Here is a 25,681-nt window from a genome sequence, read left to right as displayed (position 1 = left end):
GAGGGATACAATGGCTACAATGTTACTTAAACAATCTTAGCAATTCCCTTAAATCACCACCCCAAACTCCTGCTCGGTTGCCTTGTTGAGGAGTCAGAACACCCTGCTCACCTGTGGTCCAGCGAAGTAGAAAAAGAGAGAGATAGCTTCTCAGCAGCTATCTTTATACCTGGTGAGCTCCTGCCATTCTGCCTTGCAAGGGCTGTGTGCAAAATTCCCCGCCCAAAGGGTCCAATACACAGGAGAAAGCTGTGATTGGCTAACTCAAAGTGGTTGGACTGGGTTAGAGTCTTCCGGAGCTCCCTGGGCTGAAACAAAAGGGAAATACAACTGCTCTATTGTCCAGAATGCTAGGTGATTTAGACCCATTCAATTCTTAAACGGATCCCATTCAAGATACAAAAGTCTCTTCTGCAGTTTAGATGTATCCACTCGATATACAAACAAATGCTAATAGCATTCAATTGCTTTGTAAACAAAGCATTGTCCTGTGGTAACGTTTTGTAAACAGGCATCGATTGTCCTGCTGCTGGGGGGGTGTGGACACCCATTTGATTGGTTCCATTGAACCTTACTTCCAGACACAGAAAGCTGCCCTTTGTCTTCAGCCATGTGGTATGACAGCCATTTTTATCCCTGGAAATTTAAAAGCACAACGCCCAGGGATTCTTTAATCAAAAAAATTAATCTTCAGAACTGTAAATTATTGCGAATTCTTACAGGTCAGCCCGACCCACACCGGTATAAAGGGTGGAGAACATTGGGACCATTCAGGGAGGTGCACATGTCCGTTTCAATGATGCACAGGCCCTGATCCTTCCACACCCTCCCCTCCTTTTGGCCATTTTCGATATACGAATTCCTCTACTTCAGACTCATTTCCAAACACAATACAAACAAGTCCCTTACAATAATTTTGTTCTAATGGTATCTAATACATGTAGAGGTATCGTATCGCCTTGGCTGCTTTCGTTCTGACATCTTGCACATGATCTGACAGCAAGGCAATAATCTCGTCACAAGTCTGACCTGCAGACTTTGATATGTAAAAATATGATGGTGCATTGTCCATGAGGAAACCGAGGAACGTCACTGCGTTTCCTCTGATCTGAGGTAGCACATTCCTGAAGAAGATGGAACACCTATATATGTACAAGGTGATCTGGTTGGGGAAGTCTGTGGCAATATGCCTGGAGATTTTGCTTAAATAGTCCTCATAATCCAGGGTGGTCTCCTCCAAGGAAAGCTCTTGAAACATCTTGCAAATGTTTTCAGACTCCATTACTGGACCATAGGGATGCAGCACAGATTTGCAGACTTTGATGACTTCATTGCTCTCATCGTTGAGATGCAGCAGCAAACTGATCAAGGTGTAGCTGGTGTGCTCCTTTATTGGAGGGTAAACTTCCACAGTCCCAAATCTGATCAGCTTCCCAAGAACATTAAACGCCGCAGCTCTCCCTTTCTCATGTTGATGTTCAAAGTAAGGCTCAACTGCCAGTGCTACATCGCCAAGAATGGGATTTGTATAATCCTCCTGGAGCTGATCTAGAACTTTGGACATGCTGGACATTGCCTCAGCAGCAATGAGATTCTTGGGTTCAGACTTCTCGTCAATCACACATATCATTGTGGACAACAGTTTGACGCAGTGTTTGTCTATCTGTTGAGAAGCTCCGATTGCAGCGTTTCCCAAACCTTGTAGAGCGAGCCATTGGACAATAAGGGACTCATCACTTAAGCATAGAAACAAACTCTCTAGAAGAGTATCCGTCAGCAACAAGTCCGACACCACTGAATGAGTTAAAAGCTCCCCAAAGAAGGCAGCTATTGTGATTCTCAGACTCTCCCCTATGTTGACAAGGAAAGGAGTGAGTTGCTCCACAATGCTGATCAGATGAGGGGCAGCACACACGGTCAATGTGCTTGCCAGCAGTGTAACCCCCTCATGGTGCTTTCTTGGACTCACGATGAGGTCCCATCCTCCCAGTTCTCTCATGATGGTATCATCGCCCTTTGCCTGTGTCAGGACAGCTCGAAGTATCTCAGTTGAGTAATGGCAAGCGTCAGCATCATTCAGCTTCAGAGTCGGGAGCAAGGTGTTCCCACCCTTTGGAATTCTCAGAAAGTTGGTAGGAAACCGAGCCCAGACACTGAAGCTGAGATGAATCAGAAGGGTGCTGATGAACTGGGGGTATAGAATGTTTATCACTTCCCCTGATTCAGGCTTTCGTACCACTTCACGAAGAGCACAGAGCACGGCTAAAGGCTGCTGAGTTGCTGAATCTTTTGTGTCTCTGACACGGGAATCTCTGCCGCCGTCATACAATGACTTTAAGTTGCCCAGTAGGTAATTGGTTGCGGCTGTGGCTTGTGCATTATCTGACAGTAGTGATCTCCATATGTCACTAATGTACCTGTCAGGTGGACTAGGGTAAGTGAGGAGAGTGGACAAAACTGCTGGCATATGGTGTGACGCCAGAATGGAGATCGAATGCGTCACTGCATTTGTCACCTGTGGCTCAGTAATTGAGCACAAGTGACTGCACAATATTTTGATTGTTCCCTGAATGTTAGCAAGGGCGGCTCCACCTTCGGCAATGAGGACATTTGTGATAATAGAAGCTGTGCAGGAAATGTTCCGCTGCTTGTCTGTTAGCCCTTTAAAGATGGTGAAGAGTAGAGTGTTCAGCTGATCATGGGTTATACACTTAGATAGGACTTTACCAACATCAGTGCACGTTTGAAAGAGGGCCTGGCTGGTAAGTTGGTTTAACCCGCCTTTGATGGCTTTCAGATGCTCCACTTCCTTATCTTGATGACCCACAGGAAACCCTTCGAGGTGTAACTGGATATAAAGCAATCCATACAGGCTTTCAATGGCCGCCTCCCTTACAACTTGCGATGGATCTGCACATTGAAGCCCCACACATCCAATAATAGTCACCAAATTATGGGATGGCACCTTATTGCTAACATCCAGTTTCTCCAGGTAAAACGTCACCAGCTGTAAAGTAGTCTTCATTGCCTTTTCTCGCTCATGGCCCTTTATGGATTGGATCCCAGTCTCCATGTTCTTGAATATAGAATGAAGCCCATCAGGAGACAAATCCAAAAGTAAACATTCCTCCAGAAGATTCTGCAGAGAGGCCATTGTCTCAGTGTGAAGCTTCTGTCTCTCTGCCATGTCCATGTTGGTACTTTCATTGGCACTGCTGGTCTCCAAATCTGGCAAGCTGAAGACACTATTCCAACAGATGCTAATTAGTTCGCTGTTGCTGTTCATTGAAGGCTCCAGTTTTATGAGGGATGCACAGGCATCCATGGCAGACTTTCGAAGGGAAGTGGTCATTGTCTCTGCTGGCTCGGCCGCGATCAGCTCCTGCATGCACTTCAGCAATTCTGTCTTTCTGGTCAAAGTGTAGGGGGCGTGTTCTTCACTGGGTTCGATAGCTTTGGCCAAAAGTGTAACCGTCTTGATCAAACTTAACTTCAGTGTTAAGTCCTTCGCCTTAGATTTCAGTCCAAAAATCTTGCTGTTAAAAAGGCACAGCACATTGTGCAGAATGTCGGTCTCTATTCTGGGCAGAATGAGGTCCCGAGGACAACGTGACATAATCTGTCCATAGCATAAAATGAGCATGCTTTTAATATTTATTTTTTGATTGTCACCTTGGTGCTTAATAAGGTTGAAGGATCTTGGTGTCTTTGAACTGTTGAACTTGATGAAACTTTTCAGTGTGATGAGCGTGGTGTCTAAGTGGGTTACAGCACAGTCTCCAATTCCAGCAGCTATCCTGTCTCTCTCTAAATCTTCATTGTGCTGGACACCCTGTAGCATCTCCTGAAGAACTTGTTTGAAGATTTCTTTTTGCTTGGTCAGTCGGAGCACTCTGCCTAAACACCTGTACAGAAAACCCCTCTCTATTGGAGACAGGTGAACGGTGTGAATGCAGTTCATCATTTCTTCAATTAGCTGGACCATCCACACCTCATCTGCAATTGCCTCCAGTGTTTGTGACAAAACCCCCAACAGTTTCTCTTCCCACTCCTTCTGGAGATTGGACTGCTCTGAATTCTCCCGCAGAAAGTTCACTAAAATTGGGGGTTCCTTGTCCCAGACTCTCACTGCTGCTGGGTGGATGTTCATTCCCAGGATATGTAGTAAGCTCAGAGCAGGAGCACCTCTGCCTTTTCCATGGCGTAGAGAAGAAGACACAGTCAATAGCCGCGTCAGTAGTCTACGAGGCTCAGGGAGATTTGGATGGTCCTCACAATTAACAACAAATTTTATTGTCCCAGCTTCCAGTTTCTTTATTCCAAGGTATACTAAGGAACCGCAGACTGTAGAAAAGGCGTCAGTGTACTTTACTGGGATCACAAACTCCAGTAGGTAGGACCAGAGGACATCACCAATCGGTAAAGAAACCGTCATCAGTTTCATCAATCCCTCACACAGTCTCCTTAAATCATTCTCCGTAGTCACATCCACCATTACATTGCAGAGCTTCTCTTTGCTTTGTCTGTTCTCCTCGTTCTCCTCGGTGGGCACAGCACACTGTTGGATGATAAATTCCACCAGTTCCTTTCCTCCCTCTAGCTGCAAGTAATTGTGACTGGCCATAGTATATATTACCTGTGCAAGTAGTCCCTTCACTCTGTTATTCTTAGTTAAAAATGGTAGTTGTACGCAAGTCAGAATCTGATTCTTCTGACTTTCCATGTTTGAAGGGACAGTATCGAGAAGGTACTTCAGTACGGCCAGTGCCCCAAGTTGAATTTGGTCATTGTCAATTGCCAGTTGCATCTGAAGGAACTCCAGTATCTGGCTTGTAAAGGTCGGAGCTAGAACTCCGAAGCAGCAAAGGATTTCATTTAGCTGCTTCTCAGAAAAGGGGTCGGTGGGGTGTTCCATCACAATACAGATCTTGTTCTGTAAATTGATCAGCAGACTCTGCAGTTGGGTCACTAGTACATCACTGTTCCTCTCTATGGCAGTGCGCAGTATACTGCACAGACTCTTAGTGACACAAGGATCAGGAGAGGTTTCCTGGTACATGGAGAGAATGGTTGGAATTAAGTTGGGGAGCTCCTTCTCTAGTTTGTCATCGGGTAGTAAATGGATGATCTTGTCTACTGCTTCTACTACTGCTGTGCTCACCTTGGGCTCTTTTGTGGGCAGCCATGAATTAAAAAGTAGGTCGTAAGCCATAGAAATCTCACAGAAGAATATCTTCTTCTTCAGTCTAGGTTTTGGCGTTCTCTCTGTGTTTGACAGGTATTCTCGAATGCTGTCACTAAAAAGACCCCATGCAACACAGAGAGTCCTTTTCATTTCCCCATCGGTTACTCTATGCAGCATGGGAAGCATGTTTTTCAAGACCGGCTTGAGTCGAGGTACCGTGCAATGAACGTTTGCTCTACACAGCCTTGCCAGTGTCAGCACCACGTAGAAATGCAGTTGGGTCCATGGTTGGCACACTGACTGTATCTGCTTGAAAATGGGAATGGGAAACCTGGCTCCCAGACTAACCAGGAGGCTACTTGTCGCTTCCTGATGTTGAATACTCACAGGCTCCGATCTGGTCATGTCCGTCAAAGCCAAGTTGGTCAGTTTTTTAGCCAACGGTTGGCGTAAGTGTTCAAGGTTGTCCTTTACTATCAACGTCATTGCCGTTAGTAAGGCAGAGCATTGTACCGATGGCAATTTGTTTCTGGTAAGATACCTATGACAGAATGAAAGTACGATTTCATGATTGCTGCTTCCTAGTTTTCGCAGTGACTCCGATAATCTAATTTGTACAAATTCATCTTCATCAAAAAGCAAGTTCATAATCATGCTCATCGAATGTTCCATTCTGTTAGTCACCATTCCGACACTTCTCGCCTCTGATATTAAATGTGTTTGTTTATGGTTAACACACTGTCGGCTCAGAGACTTCGGCTCCTTGCTGGTAGAGTTTTACTTTTGTTCTTGGTATCGGTTTATTTTCTATATTTCCTTTCCTCCCTTACCAGCCAGAAATGCTTTAAATCTCCAAAAGTAGCCGTTTAATTCTCAATTCTTTTTGGAAATACAGAGCAGATTTGTTGTTCTTGAATTCTTTATAAATTCAGCTCAGTGCGAATAAAATCTGTTTGAAACCAATTGTTTCAGACAATGTACCCTAGTGATAAGCACACTGTGTGTTCCAACACAGAGCTCTGTTTCACTCACAGATTTTCACCAGTATTGCTGGTGTTATTTTGTCGATTTGATGTTTCGACGATTCGATGTCTCCACCCTAACACGGGCTCTTTCTCTCCTGCGAGTGGATGTTCTCACACTCACAGATGTCCGTCCGATGCAGACTTTTCTTTGTAGATTCCTAATTCGATGGCCTTGAACTTATTTAATATTTTAAAGAGTTTGGTTGATTGTTTTGAAAAAGTTTCTTTTGAAAACTCGCTCCCTCCTTCTCCTCGCGGTCAAACCCAAAGTTTAACTGCTGGATGACCAAACAGCCGACAACTTTATTTGGAAAAGTGGCGGTGTCATTATTTCCTGCTTTTGTGAAGTCACGAATTTCATTGTGACGCCTTGTGGCTCGAGCTGTCACATGACCTGCCAGGTGATGACCTCACTGGCGAGGGTGACCTCACAATTGATTGAGTCCTGCATTTATGGGTTGATTGTTAAACTGCTTTTAAAATTATTTTTCGGAAAGCTAATGATAAATAATACAGATTTAAGGGTGGATTCTATGAATTTGTGTTCCTGACCGGGTGCACTGACCCTCCATGCCCCAGATTCCCATGATGAGCTCCCAATGGGTGAAGCTCAGCAATGGGAGTCTGAGCTCGTAATGTCTCCCTTATACAGCATCATCACCGGGGTTCAGTCCAATAATTAATCACGGGGTGCACGGATTGCAGTCACATGTATCAGTTATAATAGGGCGTCAATTCTTTCTCGAAGCAACTATTGACAACACCGCCGACCTACATCATCGGTGACATCACAACGGCCATCAGTGACCTCACAACGAGCGCCGATGATGTCACAATGACTATTGACACACAGCCGGCTCTGCATTGCGCTGTTGACACTGCACGATTTGGGGTTTCGGGTTAGGGGTTGGAGTTAGCGTTAGCGTTCGATTTCTCAATTTCTTTTCTGAAGGTGTTGGTCCCCTTGCTGGGATATGGTCATCCTCTGACACGAGGCCCAAAGGACCATTATTCAAGAGTGAGATTTTGATAGTGAGTGGCAGTGGGCTATTTGACCATGGTGGCCATCTCAGACAAGCCTGTTCCTATAGATACAGCCCCAGCAGGTGTTGCAGGGCAGCTGCCAGGAGCAGGAACCCTGCCCGATCTCCACCTCCCTAACCAAGAGAGGCAATGAGGCCAATTGTAGCACCTGTAACACCCTTGAAATGACAGAGGCCAGGGATCAAACCTGGGTTGTCCTATTCCTGGATGGCTCAGGGTCTCACTGGACAGAAGCACTGAGTCATGGACGGAGCTGCTATCAGTGTCATTTTTTAAAATGTTGATTTGAAGAAACAAAATTCACTGGATTTGTTCTGATCCCCTCTATTTAGTCAAAGATCTGTCCATCTCCCTCTTGAATCTGCCAACACTCTCCACCTCCAGTGTCTTGCTGGCCAGTTCATTCCACACATTCCCCACCCTCAGGGTGAGATCATTGAATTTAATCTGTCTGTTCACCCGCTCTTCTGATCTTGATCCTCCTGGTTGCAGAGTTTGTGATTCTGTCAATCAATGTATTAAATCTCAGTTTATCTCTAACCCTTCAATAAAATATCCTCCAAGCCGCCTTTACTCCAGTGTAAACATTCCCAGCTCCCTGAATCTCTCCTTGTAGCCCAAGTGCCTATAAGAGAAAGAGCTTAAATTCACGTAGCCCTTTCCACGTCCTCTGGCCATCCGGAAGCTCTACACTGCCAATGAATTACTTTTGACGTGCAGTCACTGTTTTTTCGGCCAACACAGTAGCCAATTTGCACACAGCAAGGTCCTAGAAACAAGGAACGCGGTGAATGACCTGTGTTGGGTGAAGGAATGTTGGCCAAGATACCGGGAGAACTCTCCATTTTTGAATAGTGACGTGGGATCTTTTACGTCCACCTGAGTGGGTTGATGGGGCCTCGGTCTTACGTCTCTCCAACAGTGCAGCACTCTCTCAGTATTGCACTGGAGTGTCAGCCTAGATTATGTGTACAAGTGGGATGCACGACCTTCTGACTTATAGACGTGAGAGCCAAGCCTGACACTACCAGCTCCTATGGTCATTGGGGTGCTCCCATGACAGCTTCTAACATTATGGCGAGTCGGGCCCTGGTGTTGCTTTCCAATTAGCAGTACCAGCGTCCTTTGGGAAGCGGAGCCTCTGCCTCTGCTAACTGTCGGCCAAAGTGTGGTTCGTGCACCTCTGTCTGCAGCTGGGCGCAGGGCATCTCTCGCACTGCCAACTATGCCTGGCATCTCTCAGCTGGCCTTCCAATAGCTCAGGTGGGGGTTCCCACTGGGAGACCCGGTAACCTAAGTGCCAATCAAAGAGAAAACATGAACGAAAGAGAAAGAAGGTTAAGAAATGACCGGGATACACTGACCTTCACATTACTGTGACCTTTAAGCAAACTCCCTTACACTTACTGCTGCCTAGCAACCGTGGATAGGTCACTCACATGGGCATCATTAAGATAGTCTGCAGATGGGACGCGGGATGCCTCTCCCCCAAATTAATATTTAAATGAAGTGTTGTGTGTTTCAGGGGAACCCATTCCCGTTATCCCCTGCCCGCCCCAGGAATGCCTGCGATTCGGCGAGCGGCCGTGTAACGGATCTCCGCCCACTTTTCCGATCGGGCCGATTTCTGGCTGTAAGTTGGGAAAACCCAACCAGGCAATGTTGGCGCGGGCGTCCATTCCAAGTGCCGGTGCGAAGAACCCCCTGACATCAGTCCCAGATTCACCTTTTCCCAATTTGATCCAGTGCCCATTGGTCCTACACACAGGGCCAGTTGTCCTCTCCTACACCTTGCCAGGCAGCAGGCAGGCACAGTGTGTCAGAGGTCGACTGAACCTGTTTTGGAATCCGGAACAAGCGGGGTACAACCTTCATATTGGAGCCAGGCCGTTCCCACACGAAATCAGGAAGCACTTCTTCACACAAAGGGTGGTGGAAATCTGGCACTCTTTCCCCGGGAAGGCTGTGGATGCTGGAGATCAATTGAAGCTTTCAAGACTGATTGATAGCTCACTGTTGGATAAGGGATTCTAGGGATAAGGAACAAAGTTGGCTAAATGAAGTTGAGGTGCAGATCAGCCACGATCTCATTGAACGGCGGAATAGGCTCGAGGGACTGAATGGCCTACACCCGTTGCTATGGAGATTCCTGGCCTAGACCATTAGCGTGGCCCACCCACTGGGGGAAACAGGAGCATCACTGCAGGCTCCAACCAGTGCCAACCTAAAATGGCAATCGGGCTCTTATTAACGTCATAGGACCCCAGTTTCCATGTGAAAAGGGAAGTATTGCCCGAAACAGGCAGGCACTTTAGACGCCTAGTGGTAGGCCCCTTTCAAAATGGCACTGGCTGCATGGCCGGGGTTACCGGGACGATGAGGCCACCGATGTCATGTTGAGGCCGTTACTGCCCCGTTAACGCCAGGCGAACGGAGGGAAAATTGACCCCACTCTGTCACGTATCAAAATAACTAAAGTTGGCCGTACACTTTTTTCACAAAGGCAGTGCCCCCTTTATTTCCGACCTTACCCTGTAGTTTTCTTGTAGCCGTTCTCAGCAATGCCGGGACTGAAGGTTGAGGAGATTATTGGTGACTGTGTCTCTGGATGATTGCTAAGTACAGGTTGCTCTTTTCATTGACGAGCCACCATTACTGGCTCCAGTGTTTAAATAACATGGTCAGTGACAGTTCGAGCACCACACATGTCGGGCTATAATAGATGGAGCTGAGAATAGTCTCATAAACTGAAGGATGAACCTGACAGGATAAACATATTCCTGGTTTTTGAATGGCTTTCCATTCACAACTGATACACACACTTCAGCAACTTAAGAACATAAGGAATAGGAGCAGGAGTCGGCCATTTGGCCCTTCGAGCCTGCGCCATTCAATAAGATCATGGCTGATTTTCTACCTCATTTCTACTTTCCTGCACTATCCCCATATCCCTTGATTCCCTTAATATTCAAAAATCTATCGATCTCTGTCTTGAATATACTCAACGACTGAGCCTCCACCGCCCTCTGGGGTAGAGAATTCCAAAGATTCACCACCCTCTGTGAAGAAATTCCTCCTCATCTCAGTCCTAAATGGCTGACCCCTTATCCTGAGACTGTGACCCCTGGTTCTAGACTCCCCAGCCAGGGGAAACATCCTCTCAGCATCTACCCTGTCAAGTCCTGTAAGAATTTTGTGTTTCAATGAGATCACCTCTCATTCTTCTAAACTCTAGAGAATATAGGCCTAGTCTACTCAATCTCTCCTCATAGGACAATCCCCCCATCCCAGGAACCTGGCAAGTCAAACATATTTCTGGATTTTAATGGCTTGGTAGCAGAATTTGGAATGGGTGCTGAATATAAAGCAATCATTGCTTATGGACACTGTAGTGTATGTACCTTTAAGAGGAGAACTACTTTTAAAGCTCTTGTATACTGTAGTACCAGCAGTGACCACACCTGTATATAAACCCTGAGTAGGGTTCTGTACTGTTAGTTTTTAGAATACCCTCATCCAGTAAACACCTGTTGATTGTTCATCTGCAGTCTCCGTCTATTTATTGAAGAACACCATACCTCAAGATTCACGGATTTAACAGTGGCGATGAGGCAGATTCGAACCTACCTGCAACTCTGCATTTCCTCCCAGGGATTCGCTCCTGGAGAACAGTGGAAGAAAGTCGAGGCCAGAAGCACGGGCGTCGACCACGAGCAACCGCCCAGTCATCCAGCAGAGATTGAGCATCGCAGGGGAGGCTGTTGAGAGCTGGGCTTGGTTCTCCAGTCACGACGATCCAGCGCAACAGGCTGGCAACAGGTACGGCGCAGACCCTTCCCGGACAGCGGCGGCTGGAGCCGACCGACGGCACAGAAAAGGCCGAGCAGCGTCGACGGGGTAAGAGAGAGGGTAAAGCGCACAGGGCACAGCCAGGGGTTGCAGACCGAGCGGCGTCGACGGAAAACAAAAAGAGAGAGAGGGTGAAGCACAGCTGGGGTTCGGACCGAGCAGCGTCAATGAGAGAGGCACGCAGGAAAACGCGCAGAGCGCAGCCAGTGCTCAAGGGCTGAGCAGCGTCCGCGGGGGAAGAAAGGAAGCGTGGGAGGCGCCATTTTGAGCCAGCGGACAAGAAGGGAAAGCGCGGGAGATGCCATTTTTAGCCAGTCTAACCACACCCAGGGATGCCGAAGAGTGGCAGTGTCACAGCGTTCGACAATGAAGTTGAAGATTGGGCGACATATGTAGAACGCATTGAAGTGTACTGCAAGGCGAATGAAGTGCCAGATGCCAGGAAAGCACTGGTATTGTTGAATTCCATGGCTGCAAAAATGTATGGCTTACTGCGAAACCTAGTAACCCCAGAGAAGCCAGTGGATAAGGAATTTGAAAGCATAGTGGCAATCCTACAGGACCACTTAAACCCCACACCGCTGCTGATAGCAGAAAGATTTAAGTTTCACAAAAGGAACCAGCATAAAGACGAAAGTAATGCTGAGTATTTAACGGAACTGCGCAAGCTATTGAAACACTGCCATTTTGGAATGGGACTAGCAGATACGTTAAGGGACAAGTTTGTGTGTGGGCTTCAAAGTGAAGGAACCCAGAAACGGCTTCTATCAGAAAAGGATCTTACGCTGGACAAGGCTTTCAGCATGGCAGTATCACATGAAGCAGCCGCACGGGGCGCTGCAGAGATACAACGGAGACCGCAAGAATATGGCACCAATGAAATGTCATGTGATGAAATATTCATCATCATCACTGCCTGTGACTGAGATCGGTTTCAGTGCCATTTCCCTTCCCCCAGACCTCATTGTATTGTGTACTGGAATGTGCTGTATTGTATACTGGAATGTGCTGGAATGTGCTGTGTGTAGGGCTCCGCCCATACCTGGCCCCGTTTGTAGGCTGGCTCAGTCTGGCCTCAGTCCCCAGAAGGAAGACATCTCTCTCGCTTACGTGTTACGTTCTAAGTTAATAAAAGCCTTGTTTTGTTCTGCAAACTTCGAGTCTCGGAATTATTGAGGCACATCAATATTGAGGCACATCATGTCATATGGAGCAGTGAAGTGTTATCGCTGCGGCAGAACAACACATGACCAGAAGGATTGTTGGTTCAAGGACCAAGTGTGCAGACAGTGTGGAAAAGCAGGACACATAGCAAGAGTCTGCAGGTCGGGAAAGAAAACCAGCAGCAAGAAATCTCCACAGGAGAAGTACAAAAAGGTACATAAGGTGACGGAGAGTAGTTCAGACGAACAGAAAAGTGATACAGACTCCGGAAGCAAGGAGCTGGGTTGTCTGAAACTACATAATGTAATCAAAATGGAGGATCACCAACCTATCTGGGTCACGCTCAAGATAGACGGAGTCCAAGTGAAAATGGAATTGGACACAGGATCAGCCCTAACAGTCATAAACCGAAGGGACTACAAGCGGCTATTCTCACATATACCCTTGAGAGATACAGAGATTGTCTTGAAGACGTACACGGGGCAAAAAGTCTACCCCAAAGGAAAAATAAGGGTGAACGTGATATACAACGGCAAGGAAACACCAAAAATGGACCTATATGTATTGCCAGATGGAGGACCACCACTACTAGGACGTGAATGGATCCGGAAGATACAGTTAGATTGGCATTCCATACAAGCACTGACGGTCGAGGCCAAAAAGGATGACGACGTCACACCTGGACGACTGTCAAAAATGCTAACTGACGCACAAGAAGTGTTCCAGGAGGGACTCGGAACACTAAAAGGCATAACAGCGACGATCAAAATAGAGGAAAATGCAAGCCCAAAGTATTTTAAGGCCAGACTGGTGCCTTATGCGATCCGCCCAGCCGTCGAAGCACAGCTGGAAGGTTTGGAACGTTCAGGAGTACTGTCCAAAGTGGACTGGAGTGAGTGGGCTACACCCATCGTTCCTGTAATGAAGAGGTCATTGAGTAATACGCCTGGGGAACCAAAGAAAGTTCGCATATGTGGGGACTTTAAGGTGACGGTGAACCCAGTCCTTCACACGCAACAATATCCGCTTCCGCGGATTGAAGATATTTTCGCCTCGCTATCTGGAGTAAAAAGGTTCACTAAGATTGATCTGGCCCAGGCGTACCTGCAAATGGAGGTAGAAGCAGCCTCGAAACAATACCTCACGATCAACACTCACAAAGGTCTCTACCAATACAACCGGCTGGTGTTCGGGGTGGCATCAGCTCCGGCTATTTGGCAAAGGGCAATGGATCAAGTCCTGCAAGGGATTCCAGGGACCCAGTGTTATTTGGACGACATCCTGGTCACGGGCAAAAATGACAGTGATCACCTCGCCAACCTGGAGCAGGTGCTCACTAGAATATGGGCTCCGAGCTAATCGCCACAAATGCGAGTTTTTCCAGAAGCAGATCTCGTATTGTGGCCACGTTATTGATGAAGAGGGGTTACATAAGTCCCCTGAAAAGATTGAGACAGTAGTCAAGGCTCCAGCACCGGAAAATGTGTCACAACTGAGGTCGTTCCTCGGGCTGGTGAACTACTACCATAAGTTCTTGCCAAATTTGTCTACAGTATTACACCCACTGAACACCCTACTGCAAACGGGGGTACCATCGAAGTGGAATGACTAAAGTAAACGAGCTTTCACGAAGTGCAAAGAATTGATCACATCAAAAGAGGTGTTGGCTCATTTCAACCCAGCACTACCAATTCGGTTGGCGTGTGATGCATCACCCTATGGTATTGGAGTGGTGCTGTCGCACAAATTCCCGGACGGTTTGGAGAGGCCAGTAGCCTTTGCGTCTCGGTCACTAACCTCAGCCGAGCACAACTATGCCCAGATTGACAGGGAGGCCCTCAGCCTAGTGTGGGGAGTGAAAAAGTTCAACCACTATCTGCACGGGCAGAAGTTCACCTCGCTGACTGACCACCAACCACTTGTCTCCATCTTTAATCCAAAGAAGGGCGTTCCGGTGTTGACTGCGCAACGGCTACAACGATGGTCCCTTTTTCTAGGGGCGAACCAATATGAAATAGAGTATAAGGGCACGAAACAGCATGGAAACGCTGATGGGCTATCACGCCTGCCACTGCCGACTGCGGAGGAAGTACCAGCAGTGGACCCTGTCGAAATATTTTATTCAACTATAATTGAACGCTTGCCAGTAACTAACGCGGATATAGAGAAGGAGACCCGAAATGATCCGACACTGTCTCGGGTATATGATTTGATGGTGAAGGGATGGCCAACACATGGCGACTCACTGTTGCCAGCATTCTCATCCAGAAGAGAACAGCTGTCAGTATGCCAGGGGACATTGATGTGTGGATCCTGAGTGGTAATTCCACCCAAGTTAAGGGAGGGAGTGCTCAATGAGCTTCACGAAGGCCATCTGGGAGGGGTAAAAATGAAAAGCCTTGCTAGGGCTTATGTGTGGTGACCGGGGATCGATCAACAAATCGAGGACCTAACAAAGAGCTGCTCAGGATGCCAGAAGGTCCAAAATGCACCACCACATGCCCCTCTACACCCATGGGAGTGGCCCTCCTCTCCATGGCAACGGGTGCATATTGATTTTGCTGGTCCATTCATGGACTCAATGTTCTTAATAGCAGTGGATGCGCACTCGAAATGGCCTGAGGTGATCAAAATGTCCTCCACCACTACGGAGAAAACGATTGCAGTCCTACGGACCATATTTGCCAGGAACGGCTTGCCAGAGCAGATTTGCTCTGATAACGGACCACAGTTTGTGTCCGAAGAGTTTCGAAGATTTATGAGAAGGAATGGGGTAAGGCATTACACATCCGCCCCGTATCATCCAGCCACAAATGGATTGGCTGAGAGGTTCGTACAAACCTTTAAAAAGGCAGTAAGGGCCATGTGCGATGACGACATTCCACTGCAGCATAAGGTGGACAATTTCCTGTTAGCCTACAGAAATGCGACACATGCAGTTACCAACCAGACCCCGGCCATGATGTTCTTTAACCGAAGGTTGAGATCTCGTCTGGATTTGCTCAGACCAAATGTACGAAGAAATGTTGAGAATAAGCAATTCCAGCACATCACTGAGAAGCCGACAAGGAGCTTCAATGTAGGACAACCAGTCTTGGCCCGCGACTACCGAACAGAGAAATGGCAACCAGGAACGATATGCACACAGCAGGGGCCACTAATGTACACAGTGGATGTTGGGGAGAACATTGTGAGACGCCATGTCGACCAGATCCTAGCATCACAGGAACGAGTCAACGCCATGTCTTGCGTACCTGGCGATGAACCCGACATACCGGTAGCATCTACCCCAGAAACAGTAGCATCGGAAGCTGAAGAACTAACCGATGACAGGGGGCAGAATCGCCTTCGCACCAAGAGCAAGACACTCAAGAAAGGCGCTATCCAGAAAGGATCAGGAAGCCGCCCCAAAGACTGAATTTATAAATGGACTGTTTCAGTTAATGTGCATGTTAAAAGTGTTAACTGTTAAATGAATGTTATGGTACTGTTAATCTAAAAGGGGAGGAATTGTAGTGTATGTACCTTTAAGGGGAGAACTACTTTTACAGCTCCTGTATACTGTAGTACCGGCAGTGACCACACCTGTCTATAAACCCTGAGTAGGGATCTGTACTGTTAGTTTTTAGAATACCCTCATCCAGTAAACACCTGTTGATTGTTCATCTGCAGTCTCCGTCTATTTATTGAAGAACACCATACCTCAAGATTCACAGATTTAACAGACACAGAATCTGAACTCCCCCAGAGTTTAATTGTTCTTTAAAGAAAGTTAACTATAAATTCGCATTAATGATACCGTTCTCAAAAGTCCACTGTGATCAAATACTGTGCTGGACTGAGCAAATCTCACAAGATGTCCCACAGGTCCTAGGCTCCCCAGCCAGGTGAAGCAACCTCTCAACGTCAACCCTGTCAAGCCCCTGAAGAATTTTCTACCTTTCAATGAGATCGCCTCTCATTCTTCTAAACTCTAGGGAATATAAGCCTAGTGTTCTCTTGATTGCGGTTGTTGACATTCCGACGAGTGAGAAAAGCTCCTTCACAATTCTCCATCTCTTGCCAACGTTTAATCACAATGCTGAAAGTGCCAAAAAACATTCCCAATTGGACGGAGCCAAATAGTGAAGCCAACTAGCTTCACGTTCTCATTGCACCTGATGGATTATTTTACCGAGGGTGTCATTTCTTCATGTTATCCAGCTGTTACAATTTAACTCTTGCCGATGTTGGTGCCTGCCAGTTTTAAACACACCTGGAGCTGTCGATTATAACATTTATTAGTGCAAACATACTTACTTTAACTTAGCGCCTGATGGAGTCTCTCAGAAAGGTCTCAGAGCGCTTTGAATTTGACTTATGAGGCTGGGTCTGGGGATTCTATTCTGCCATAATTTCCTAGAGTTTCAGCACCGTAATAGCGGCGCACAACGTAGATGTGCCATTACTGTGCCACGAGTTTTCAGCAAATTCAAGCTCCAAATTATTTCTCTTTCAATGTCTACGCTTCTTTATGAGCCACAGCACATGCTCTGTGGTTGCGATTACACACATAACAATAGGCTCGTGGAAATCCTATTTAACAGAAAGCCGACAAACTAGGAGGAGGAAGGTGTCACCACAGGATGAACATCAACAACTTGTATTTATACAGCGCCTTTAATGTAGTAACATGTCCCACGGCGCTTCACAGGAGCGATTATCAGACAAAATTTGACACCGAGCCACAAAAAGAGATATTAGGACAGGTGACCAAAAGCTTGGTCAAAGAGGGTTTAAGAGGTGGAGAGGTTTAGGGAGGGTATTCGAGCTTTGGGCCTATGGACCCGGGCTGCGCGGGACTGGCAGACTGCTGCGAGGCCACACAGCTTAGAGGGAACGTTGGGTTGGGCACCAGTAAATGGGGGAATTGGGGGAGGGCACCAGTAAATGGGGGAATTGGGGGAGGGTACCAGTAAATAGGGAAATTGGAGGGCAATAGTAAATGGGGAAATTGGAGAGTGCCAGTAAATGAGGAAATTGGAGGGTGCCAGTAAATGGGGAAATTGGAGAGTGCCAGTAAATGGGGAAATTGGAGAGTGCCGGTAAATGGGGAAATTGGAGGGTGCCAGTAAATGGGGGAATTGGAGGGTGCCAGTAAATGGGGAAATTGGAGGGTGCCAGTAAATGGGGAAATTGGAGGGTGCCAGTAAATGGGGAAATTGGAGGGTGCCAGTAAATGGGGAAATTGGAGGGTGCCAGTAAATGGGGAAATTGGAGGGTGCCAGTAAATGGGGAAATTGGAGGGTGCCAGTAAATGGGGAAATTGGAGGGTGCCAGTAAATGGGGAAATTGGAGGGTACCAGTAAATGGGGGAATTGGAGGGTGCCAGTAAATGGGGGAATTGGAGGGTGCCAGTAAATGGGGAAAGTGGAGGGTGCAAGTAAATGGGGAAATTGGAGGGTGCCAGTAAATGGGGAAAGTGGAGGGTGCCAGTAAATGGGGAAATTGGAGGGTGCCAGTAAATGGGGAAAGTGGAGGGTGCCAGTAAATGGGGAAATTGGAGGGTGCCAGTAAATGGGGGAATTGGAGGGTGCCAGTAAATGGGGGAATTGGAGGGTGCCAGTAAATGGGGAAATTGGAGGGTGCCAGTAAATGGGGAAATTGGAGGGCGCCAGTAAATGGGGAAATTGGAGGGTGCCAGTAAATGGGGAAATTGGAGGGTGCCAGTAAATGGGGGAATTGAAGGGTGCCAGTAAATGGGAAAATTGGAGGGTGCCAGTAAGTGGGGAAATTGGAGGGTGCCAGTAAATGGGGAAATTGGAGGGTACCAGTAAATGGGGAAATTGGAGGGTGCCAGTAAATGGGGAAATTGGAGAGTGCCAGTAAATGGGGAAATTGGAGAGTGCCGGTAAATGGGGAAATTGGAGGGTGCCAGTAAATGGGGGAATTGGAGGGTGCCAGTAAATGGGGAAATTGGAGGGTGCCAGTAAATGGGGAAATTGGAGGGTGCCAGTAAATGGGGAAATTGGAGGGTGCCAGTAAATGGGGAAATTGGAGGGTGCCAGTAAATGGGGAAATTGGAGGGTGCCAGTAAATGGGGAAATTGGAGGGTGCCAGTAAATGGGGAAATTGGAGGGTGCCAGTAAATGGGGAAATTGGAGGGTACCAGTAAATGGGGGAATTGGAGGGTGCCAGTAAATGGGGGAATTGGAGGGTGCCAGTAAATGGGGAAAGTGGAGGGTGCAAGTAAATGGGGAAATTGGAGGGTGCCAGTAAATGGGGAAAGTGGAGGGTGCCAGTAAATGGGGAAATTGGAGGGTGCCAGTAAATGGGGAAAGTGGAGGGTGCCAGTAAATGGGGAAATTGGAGGGTGCCAGTAAATGGGGGAATTGGAGGGTGCCAGTAAATGGGGAAATTGGAGGGTGCCAGTAAATGGGGAAATTGGAGGGCGCCAGTAAATGGGGAAATTGGAGGGCGCCAGTAAATGGGGAAATTGGAGGGTGCCAGTAAATGGGGAAATTGGAGGGTGCCAGTAAATGGGGGAATTGAAGGGTGCCAGTAAATGGGAAAATTGGAGGGTGCCAGTAAGTGGGGAAATTGGAGGGTGCCAGTAAATGGGGAAATTGGAGGGTGCCAGTAAATGGGGAAATTGGAGGGTGCCAGTAAATCAGCTCTTTCTCAAGAAAAAAAGGCTGAAAGGTGACCTCATAGAGGTCTTTAAAATTATGAAGGGGTTGGACAGGTTAGGCGTAGAGACGGCTTTTCCACTTGTGGAGATGTCCAAAACCAGGGGCCATAAATAAGACAGTCCAATAAATCCAATAGGGAACTCAGCAGAAACTTCTTTACCCAGAAAGTTAGAATATGAAACTCTCAATGGTGGTTGTGGCAAATGGCACAGCTGCATTTAAGGGGAATCTAGATAAGTACATGAGGGAGGAAGGAACAGAAGGATATGCTGATAGGGTTCGAGAAAAGAAATAGTGGGAGGAAACTCGCTTGCAGCATAAACACCGGCATAGACCTGTTGGGCAGTACGGCCTTTCTCTTTGCTGTAAATTCTATGCAATGGTGGAGCGAAGGAAATCAAGGATACACAAGAGGCCTGTGCGCACCTCTGCATTCTGCCTCACCCACGTCACTGGAAGCAGAGCCACCTGCTCAGACATAGAGGCCCCAAAATTCCTGGGGCTGGAGAGGGTCGAACTCCCATTTCTACCCGGGACAGTCAAGAATTATCCAATCAGGTAACAGAGTCTGTTCGCTTTCCAATTGGCCGTGGGAAGGCGGGGCATTTGAAGGATGGGCCAATGGCGAGAGTGAGGGCGGGGCAGTTCGGTCATGTGATGAAACCTTCAGGTACACACCCAACCAGAGATGGCAACCCTATATGTTACATATATATGGAAATAAAGGTACTTATTGAGACTTCAATACAACTTTACAGGGTTCTGTTCCTATAATTGGGAATCTAATGTCCAAAAATCTCAGGGCTAATTTTACCTTAAAGCGCCCAGATGCGATCGGGACAAATGCCGGTTTTACACCCAGCCCGATTTTAGTCTTCATTGATGTCCAAATTACCCCCGCCATGTAAATTTAGGAGCTGAAATCTTTTACAGCATGCCCCGACAATAATTCCAACTCACACAGCATCTCACAAGGCAAAGTTTGTCACCAAAAGAAAAGACAGTTTGTCCATTATCCCATCTGTTCCTTTCCTGGACCGAAATACAACCCAGCAGTACGCAGAGAATGACCTTAAGAGTTTGCGGATTTAACTATAATACATTAAAAATCGAGTGTCCACACATATTTCCTGTTTACAAAGCCTTACTTCCTGATGTCGGGTTTTTCTCACACTTTAGTGTCAACTTTTTCCATGATAAATTCCTGTGCCAACATTTGTAATGGAAGCTGCCTATGTAAACTTGTCACGCTGTAATTACGCTGTCCTGCCATTGGTGGCACTATAGTGCCTCCAGTTTGCATCTCCCAGCTTTAAAATCACAGTATGTAAACAATAAGTACAGGCTGTATGACTTTCTAATGGGAACTAAAATATATCTGGTCCAATCATCCACCCTGCCTCACGTTTCACTCGGTCTTGACTCCCTGCGTGTGACACCAACTATTTTTAAGTCTGCAATTTCTCTTTTTAAGTAGCTTCAGTAGAAATAAGGCTGAGTCAACATCATCGAAACAAAACCCTGGGATTCAGTTCTGACGAAGGAATGCGCTTTAAGCATTAACTTGTCTTTTCCTCTTTCTAATGCTGATCAAATATTTTCTGCTTTGGAACAACATCAGGGCCATTGATCTACATTGACTGAATAAAATAAATTCCATTCTCACTACATGGTATTCTGTAATTTTTCCTGGTACTTTTGCGGTTGAATTCCATAATTTCTTTTGTCCATTATTTTGTGAAAACAGTAAATGAGCAGTTCTTTACCTTTTATATCTGTTCCTTTATTTGATTTTTATCCCTTACAATTTTTAAAGCTGCGATACACAGCAAGATGGCATAGATGCACCAATTGGAGGTTGCTAGCTGAGGCCTGAAATTCCAGGGGTGTTTTCCCTGACTCTGATGGGAGACTGGCAGACCCTCTTCCCCGCCCCGGGAAATGGTGTTTCTACTGGAACTTTGGGATACCACCAGAGTTACGGCAAGAAATTGATAGAACCCTCACAGAGCTTCAGGCCCTTGGTACTTAGCAGTACTGGGAAGGGTGATGGGTTTGACTACACTTGTTGGCAGTCCCACAATATGGTAGCAATACAAGCAGCACTGGGGGATGGACCCGGGGCTATGGAAGCACTGGGGGATGGACCTGGTGTTTGGCAAAGCTGGGCTGTGGTCTTGAAGTTTGACAGTATCACAGTAGGAATGCTGCAGTTTGGCAGCATGGGGGAGGATCCTTTGAGCTGGCATCACGGTGGAGAGGGATCTGGGATTTGGCAGAACTGGGATTGGAATGTGAGGTCTGGTTCCCTGGTTCATTCCTGGTGTCTGTCAGAGGTGAGGGGAGGGGCAGAGCATGGGTTTGATAGCATTGAGTGGTGACTTTCTAAAGGATCTTTGTAAATATCGAACTTGGTGTTTTATGATGGGTTCCTGAATGACCTTTTCTGTCTCTGACCTTCTCTCTCTCATACACCCACGCAGGTTTAAGAGAATATAAGCATTCTAATAAAGATCAGCAAAACACAGTTGATAATTAGAGCTATCAAAATTCAAGTCAGTTACTTTTTGTTTGAAAAAAGAACTCAAATTAAGCTGAGGAAATATTCGGATAATTTTAACTGAACTCTCCGGGTGGGAAACCCATGGGATCGGGTGGAACGTTGGCTTTATACCCTGTCCAAAATTACTCTCCACTGATTTCAATGGTAAATATAATCGGTCTTGGCGTTGCACCAGATTCCATCAGTCTCCCGATGGGCAGGTTAGGTTAAAATTGCCCAATCAGTCTCTATCTCCCTCTCTCTCTGACTCCCTTCTCTCTGTGTGCCACTAGTTAGATTGCTAACATTTTCTATCTGTCAACATAAGTTATAATCAGTTGGTAGAGTCTGTTTGCTTCGAGATGCAACTAATTTTTTTTCAAAAATGGACTCAAATTAAGATGAGGAAAAACACAGGGTTAAATTTTGACATCCCCGCTCTGCTAACGTAGGTGCTGCTTGCATTTATATAGTGCCTTTAATGTAGTAAAATGTCCCAAGGTGCTTCACAGAAGGTTAATCAAACAAAATTTGACACCAAACCACATAAGGAGATATTAGGACAGGTGAGGAGGTAGGTTTTAAAGAGCGTCTTACAGGAGGAGAGAGAGGCAGAGAGGCGGAGAGGTTTACGGAGGGAATTTCAGAGCTGAGGGCCCAGGCAGCTGAAGGCACGGCTGCTAATGGTGGAGCAATTAAAATCGGGGATGCGCGAGAGGCCAGAGTTGGAGGAGTGCAGCGATCGCGGAGGGTTGTAGGGCTGGAGGATGTCACAGCTGGTCTACACAGGGGTTTTCATTGGAAAATGTGTCCTATGTACTTTTGATGAAAAAATATCCGTGACATAGTGCACATAAATCCTGGGCTAGATGAATTGGGAAAATTGCATGTTGTAAAGTCTCAGAGGAAGCCTGCGGGCTGAATTGGCTTGCAGTATAGTACAAAGGATATTGGTACTATTGAGTGAATTACATGCAGTAATCTAATCAGAGGCTGAGAAACCACAAGAGCCAAACTCAAGTAGTTTATATTCATTATCCGAGCCCTGAGATCCGATCACTGAATGCACTTTGCTCTCAGGTGTCCATCATAGACGGGACATGAATATCTGTTTCTTTTTGTGTTGTGTGAGGGATGTTATTACGGTTTCAGCCACCCATCAACACTACAGTCGGACGTGACACCATCGACATTGGGTTAGCCTAATTTCTACTGCAGCCTGCAGCAGCTGAGCCACAGATACCAGGGACCGAATCAGTCGGCCATACCTTGGTGTTCCTGCACCAGACAGCTGGTGATGCTGTGTGGGTCATGCTCCACCCTAGAGATTTGAGCACAATATCTAGGCTGACACTCCCAGGGCAGTACTGAGGGTGCGCTGCACTGTCGGAAGTGCCGTCTAGCGGATGAAGCGTTAAACTGAGGCCCCGTCTGCCCTCTCAGGTGGATGTAAAAGATCCCATGGCACTATTTCGAAGAAGAGCTGGGGAGTTTTCCCTGGTGTCCTGGGGCCAATATTTATCCCTCAACCAACATCACTAAAAAACAGATTATCTGGTCATTATCACATTGCTGTTTGTGGGAGCTTGCTGTGCGCAAATTGGCTGCCGCTTTTCCTACATTACAACAGTGACTACACTTCAAAAAGTACTTCATTGGCTGTAAAGCGCTTTGGGATGTCCTGAGGTCGTGAAAGGTGCTATATAAATGCAAGACATTTTTTTCTTTCTGATGATGACCTGTTTCCAGGTGTTGAAGGTGTGTCTCACGGGTGGGACGCACATTTTAAATGTTCAGTGGCCAATTGCAACAGGTGGTCTGGCACCTAGTCGTGCAGAAGGTCCCAGCTTTGGTCCCTAGTGTCAGCCCTGGCCCAGTAGGTAGCACTGAGTCATAAAGGTCGTGGGTTCAAGTCCCAATGCAGAGACTTGAACCCGCAACCTAGTCTGACACTCCAGTGCAGCATCGTGGGAGTGCTGCGCTGTCAGAGGTGCCGTCTTTCGAATGAGATATTAAAAGTCTGCCCTCTCAAGTGGACGTAAAAGATCCCATGGCATTATATCGAAGAAGAGCTGGGGAGTTTTCCCTGGTGTCCTGGTCAATTACTATCCCTCAGCCAACACCAAGAAAAGCAGGTCATTATCACATTGTTGTTTGTGGGAGCTTGCTGTGCACAAATTGGGTGCCTGCATTTCACAGAATCACATATCACAGAATCACAGAAACCCCACAGTGCAGATAGAGGCCATTTCGGCCCATCGAGCCTGCACCGACACATATCCCACCCGATCCCCGTAACCTCTACACCAACACATATCCCACACTATCCCCGTAACCCCATGTATTTAATCCCCCTAACACTAAGGGTCAATTTAGCATAGCCAATCAACCTAACCCGCACATCTTTGGACTGTGGGAGGAAACCGGAGCACCCGGAGGAAACCCACGCAAACACGGGGAGAATGTGCAAACTCCACACAGACAGTCGCCCGAGGCCGGATTTGAACTCGGGTCCCTGGCGCTGTGAGGCAACAGTGCTAACCACTATGCCACCGTGCTGCCACCTATGCCACCGTGCTGCATTACAACAGTGACTACACTTCAAAAAGTACTTCATTGGCGGTAAAGCACTTTGGGACTTAGTGAGGTCTCACCCAAAATTTATCTGGAGTGGGATTTGAACCCACAGCCTTACTAACTCAGAAGTGGGAGTGCTACCCACTGAGTCATGGCTGACAGTAAAAGTGATCTCGAACAAGCAGCAACTCAATGGCGTGCATTTGGTGAGGAATCCCTTGACTGGCCAGTGTTATTGGCATTACTCGCTACAGGAGCTGATGGTTATTGCTGGTAACGAGCAGCGAGCTCTTTGGTCTTGTGCGGAGCTCACTGCAATCTCTGGTGGTGTGTTTTCGGAAGATGCGAAACACACCGGTCTCCGATCAATATCAAACTCGCTGGCACCAATAGGTGGCACAAGAGGCTTGGAGTATGCAGGAAGCCGAGTACAATATTCAAATCTCTCTTTGTTGAAGCTCTAGGTGCTGAGGAATAGAATACTAGTACTGAGGCTCAATCCGCAGCACTCCCCAGTCAGATACAGCTCACCTCGATGCCAAATAAAGTTCCCTCTGCTCTCTCCCAGCTCTTTCCTGACTTGTGTCTGTTTGGTGGTTCTGGTGGTTAGAACGTGACCTTTTCAATCTTGGGTGTCTGGATTGGAATCCTCACACAGCAGCCATTTAAAGAAAGGACATTTCTATAGCGCCTTTCGCAGCCTCAGGACGCCCCAAAGCGCTTTACAGCCAATTAGGCACTTTTTGAAGTGTAGTCACTGTTGTAATGGAGGAAAGGCCGCAGCCAATTTGTGCAACTTGTGCAGCCAACCACAAACTGCAATGAGATAATGACCAGATCATCTGTTTTAGATATTGGTTGATGGATAAGTATTGGCCCAGGACACCGGGGAGAACGCCCCTGCTCTTCTTCAAATAATGCCGTGGGATCTTATACAAAGAATTACATAGAATGTACAGCGCAGAAACAGGCCATTCGGCCCAACCAGTCCATGCCAGTGTTTATGCTCCACTCGAGCCTCCTCTCGTCCTTCCTCATCTAACTCTATCAGCATAACCCTCTATTCCCTTTTCCCTCATATGCTTGTCCAGCCTCCCCTTAAATGCATCGATACTATTCGTCACAACCACTCCCTGTGGTAGCGAGTTCCACATTCTCACCACATTCTCGGTAAAGAAGTTTCTTCCGAATTTCTTATTTGATTTCTTGGTGACTATCTTATATTGATGTCATATTATATTGATGAAGTTATAGCTTTGCTCTTCTCCACAAGTGGAAACACTCTCTCTGTATCCACTCCATCAAAACCTTTCATAATTTTAAAGACCTCTATTAGGTCACCCCTCAGCCTTCTCTTTTCAAGAGAAAAGAGACATAGAAACATAGAAACATAGAAGATAGGAGCAGGAGTAGGCCATTCAGCCCCTCGAGCCTGCTCCGCCATTCAATGAGATCATGGCTGATCATCCAAATTCAGTACCCTGTCCCTGCCTTCTCCCCATATCCCTTGATCCCTTTAGCCTTAAGAAATATATCCAACTCCTTCTTGAATATATTTAATGAATTGGCCTCAACTGCCTTGTGTGGTGGAGAATTCCACAGGTTCACCACTCTCTGGGTGAAG

The 25,681-nt window shown here is 46.9% G+C and overlaps 1 protein-coding gene across 1 annotated transcript; it reads right to left on the bottom strand.

The window, feature by feature from the left end:
- Nucleotides 1–931: 931 nt before the first annotated feature.
- On the bottom strand, nucleotides 932–5,671 carry LOC147096880 (maestro heat-like repeat-containing protein family member 1). The gene has a single exon (XM_085973142.1). It carries the CDS (start codon nucleotides 5,669–5,671, stop codon nucleotides 932–934), a length of 4,740 nt encoding a protein of 1,579 aa, XP_085829268.1.
- Between the last annotated feature and the right edge of the window lie 20,010 nt (nucleotides 5,672–25,681).

Source organism: Somniosus microcephalus, chromosome 34 (genome assembly GCF_052327205.1).
Source record: "Somniosus microcephalus isolate GS21.2 chromosome 34, FLI_Smic_1.0, whole genome shotgun sequence".
Classification (NCBI taxonomy): Eukaryota; Metazoa; Chordata; class Chondrichthyes; order Squaliformes; family Somniosidae; genus Somniosus; species Somniosus microcephalus.
Note: the sequence above shows the minus strand (reverse complement) of the source record. Positions and strands in the feature narration are given on the sequence as shown.

What these genes read in the sequence shown, in the direction of transcription:
- LOC147096880 (XM_085973142.1), bottom strand. Translation starts at nt 5,671, where the DNA reads ATGACGTTGATAGTAAAGGACAACCTTGAACACTTACGCCAACCGTTG.